Source organism: Gossypium arboreum, chromosome 5 (assembly GCF_025698485.1).
Source record: "Gossypium arboreum isolate Shixiya-1 chromosome 5, ASM2569848v2, whole genome shotgun sequence".
NCBI classification, from domain to species: domain Eukaryota; kingdom Viridiplantae; phylum Streptophyta; class Magnoliopsida; order Malvales; family Malvaceae; genus Gossypium; species Gossypium arboreum.
This window is the reverse complement of record NC_069074.1, coordinates 18,359,631-18,362,966: the sequence shown is the minus strand read 5'-3', so window position 1 is coordinate 18,362,966 and position 3,336 is coordinate 18,359,631. Positions and strand designations below refer to the sequence as shown.

The 3,336-nt window shown below is 33.4% G+C and overlaps 1 protein-coding gene across 1 annotated transcript; it reads left to right on the top strand.

Moving 5' to 3' along the window:
• The first annotated feature begins 1,570 nt into the window (after nt 1-1,570).
• LOC108452230 (transcription factor HEC2-like) lies at nt 1,571-2,787 on the top strand. The gene has a single exon (XM_017749997.2). It carries the CDS (start codon nt 1,764-1,766, stop codon nt 2,565-2,567), a length of 804 nt encoding a protein of 267 aa, XP_017605486.1. The 5' UTR covers nt 1,571-1,763; the 3' UTR covers nt 2,568-2,787.
• Nucleotides 2,788-3,336: the final 549 nt, after the last annotated feature.

Sequence of the window (3,336 nt, the reverse complement as noted above, 5' to 3'; positions counted from 1 at the left end):
TTTTTAAGAAATTAATATTAATTATTCATAAAATTTAATTGAATATATAAACTGTATTTTAAATTATAAAATATGATCAATAAAATTTAAATATATAATATTATATATAAAATAAATTTTAATAAGAAACTAATTACATGTATCATATAAATATTATATAAAATACATTATAAGGGTTAAAATTATTATTTATTCCTATAAGCACTTTTGCCAAAAGGAAAAGCTAAAAAACACTGTATTTACTTCAAGGTTGAAAAGCATTTTTGAGAAGCAAAACTAAACAAAACCAAAGTATTTATAGCCCCTCCTCAACTCATAAATAAGAAAATAATGCATTTTAACGCACTCAAACTCATAGATAAGAGGATCATTATATTAATTTCATGGTGTGCAAAGAAATTTTAATCTTGTCATTGATGGTTATTTTTTTCAATAATATTATTAATTAATGTGTATTAATTTAATTAGCATGACATGTTAAGTTGTGTTTCCATGTTTAGAAAAGAATTAAGATGGGAAATAGTGTTGAAGTAGTTACAAGGGACTCACAAATGGATCTAACCCTATTTTGAGTAGGAGAATTTTTCAGCAATTTTTTTTTATTTTAATATTGGAGAATCTACAATATTCTTAAAAAAAGAGAATTATGAAGTTGATATACTGATTAAACTGACTCATTTAGATAGTCAAGGATTACAAATTTTTGAAGTATCTCAATTTGTGGAAATAGGTTTTGTGAAATAGTGAAATTAAAAGAGAAGAGGGTTAAAAATTCGCTAGAAATGAAGGAAGTTGACGTCAGAAAGGAAACCTATAAAACAGTGGCCTTTTCGAAACGGAGGGGCCGAAGGGGGGCAGAGTGAAAATGGGTTTACCTTACACTGTCACCCTCACCTGTCTTTTATACCCCCTCTGCTTCAGGATATATAATTCTATTTCACGTTACAGCTGTCCCATTATTACAATATAAAAATACACATTTCATTTGATGACATTATATATTTAGATTAGTTTAAAACAATTTATGTATTTATAATTCTTTCCTTTACAAAGTCCACTACTTCAGATTCCCCCTAGGGCTTCACTATCTGCTATGTTACTCATTTTCACAATTTCATTTTTTAATTTAATCTCACAATGCTTCATACAATATATGAACAAAACAGAACAGAAGAATTTCTTTAAAACAAATAAAGTAAATATTACTCATCATATTGATTACATCCAGATTTTGGCATTGAATCCATACCCATCTCCATGAAAATGACAACAAATAATTTTAAATTGTCCAAATAAAATATGTCAATTAAAGAATGCTTCAATGATGTATTGTATGTTGCTATCCTCATAAATAGAAATATTTGTCCATCTCCTCCAACTCTTTAAACCATGCAATCCTATTGTTCCAAAATTAAAAGAAAACAAACAAAACCTTAACAACCTTGTGAAAATTCTTTTAAAAAAGAAGAAGAAAATATCAAATTTGGGGAAATATTTTAAATATTATATTATAATATTCAACCACTTATATGCTATATATAGTCATCTATTCCCACTATAGGTTGATATGGCCTGTTACAAATATATTACTATTTTATTTTATTTTTCCTTTTCCTTTCTTCTCTCCCTGCCTTTGTAATAATAAGCTGTAGCTAGCTACTATTTTCTTATCCCTTCTGCAAATTCTGATACAACTCCTACTCTTATACACTTCTCTTTTTATCTTCCCCATCACTCTGTTTATCAGACATTCTCCCAGTCCCATGGAAATTGACCAGTTAAAGTCTGCAACAGGAGATGAAATGAAGACGATGATGATGATGATGCAGATGCAGATGGGAAAGCTCCCTGAATTCTACGGGGACTACAACAACGTTGTTGAATTTCCTCACGCTGAGCTAGCTGATCACGCTACCAATAGTTCCAATACTAGCAATTATAGCATCAATGGCAATAGCATGCCGCATTTTGTTGAAAACCCACAGGTTGGTTCACCCGGACCATTTGCAAACCTGCCAACGACCACTATTTCATTCAATGGTTCAACGCCGGTTCAAGAACCAAGTTTCTCGTTTACCCCAGACAGTGCAAGTGCAGGGGAATTATTATTATTATCATCCGGTTCAAATGCTTCTTCCACCTCTTCCCAAAAGATGAATTCAATGGCCGCAATGAGGGAGATGATCTTCCGAATAGCCGCTATGCAACCGATTCATATAGACCCTGAGTCAGTGAAGCCACCAAAGAGAAGAAACGTGAAGATATCAAAGGACCCTCAAAGTGTGGCGGCACGGCACCGGAGGGAGAGGATAAGTGAGAGAATTAGGATACTTCAAAGGCTTGTCCCCGGAGGAACCAAAATGGACACTGCATCCATGTTAGATGAGGCAATTCACTATGTCAAGTTTTTGAAGACTCAGGTGCAGTCACTGGAGAGAGTTGCCACTAGCAGGCCAGCTGGGTTAGGGTTCCCTGTTGCAATGTCTAATGGGAGTTTACATCCAATGGGAAAACCATATCAACCTACTCAAAACCTTCAGGAATTTGGAGATGCTTGGCTAAGTTAGCTTAATAAAAACAAGTATCTTTAGCATAAACCTTTTCTTTCTTTCTTTCTTTTTTTTTTTTTTCCTTTTTTGGCTAGCAAATGTTAGACTTATTTGGATGTATAAAATAAAAAACAAAAAGCAAAACGAATTGATAATCATGATCATGGATGACTGTTAGTAGTGTCTTCATGTTTTAGCCATGTTGTATTGCTATGTATATTTCAGGCTCAAATCCCTGAATAGATATTTCCCAAATCAAAACTTCATATTAGATCAATAGTACTCCATATTTTTCCATTCAAGATCATCTCTCTGTATCTGTCTCTGTCTCATAATATAAATTTGTACAAAAGATGATGTCCAAATGGCGAGCTGTTTTATCATGACCATCGATTTTCTCCAGCAAACAAAGGAGGGCTAAAACTACCGAATCCAAGTAGTAGTTAAACAGTAATTAATGCATGTTGGAATTAATATTAACCCATCAAAGGTGGAACCATATTGGGTGCGAATTAAGGTGACTTGAGTCTTGTGTTTTGATGATTTTCCATGTCATTTCAGAGAGAGAGAGAGATGCATGGGGGAAATTCACGTGAAGACTGACAAAGCGGTGGAGGGAATTGTAGAATAGCAATGTGGCAATTCGATAACGTCGTTTTCCTTCAACAGCTGTTCACGTGATGATACTCCATTAATTCCACGCCACCTTCGTCAACTCACCTCTCTCACTTTTCAATTCGAAAGCAACTCACTTCTACAATCAAATACATGATGCAGGTGAAATATT

Coding starts and splice junctions, on each gene's coding strand:
- LOC108452230 (XM_017749997.2), top strand. CDS start 1,764: ATGGAAATTGACCAGTTAAAGTCTGCAACAGGAGATGAAATGAAGACG.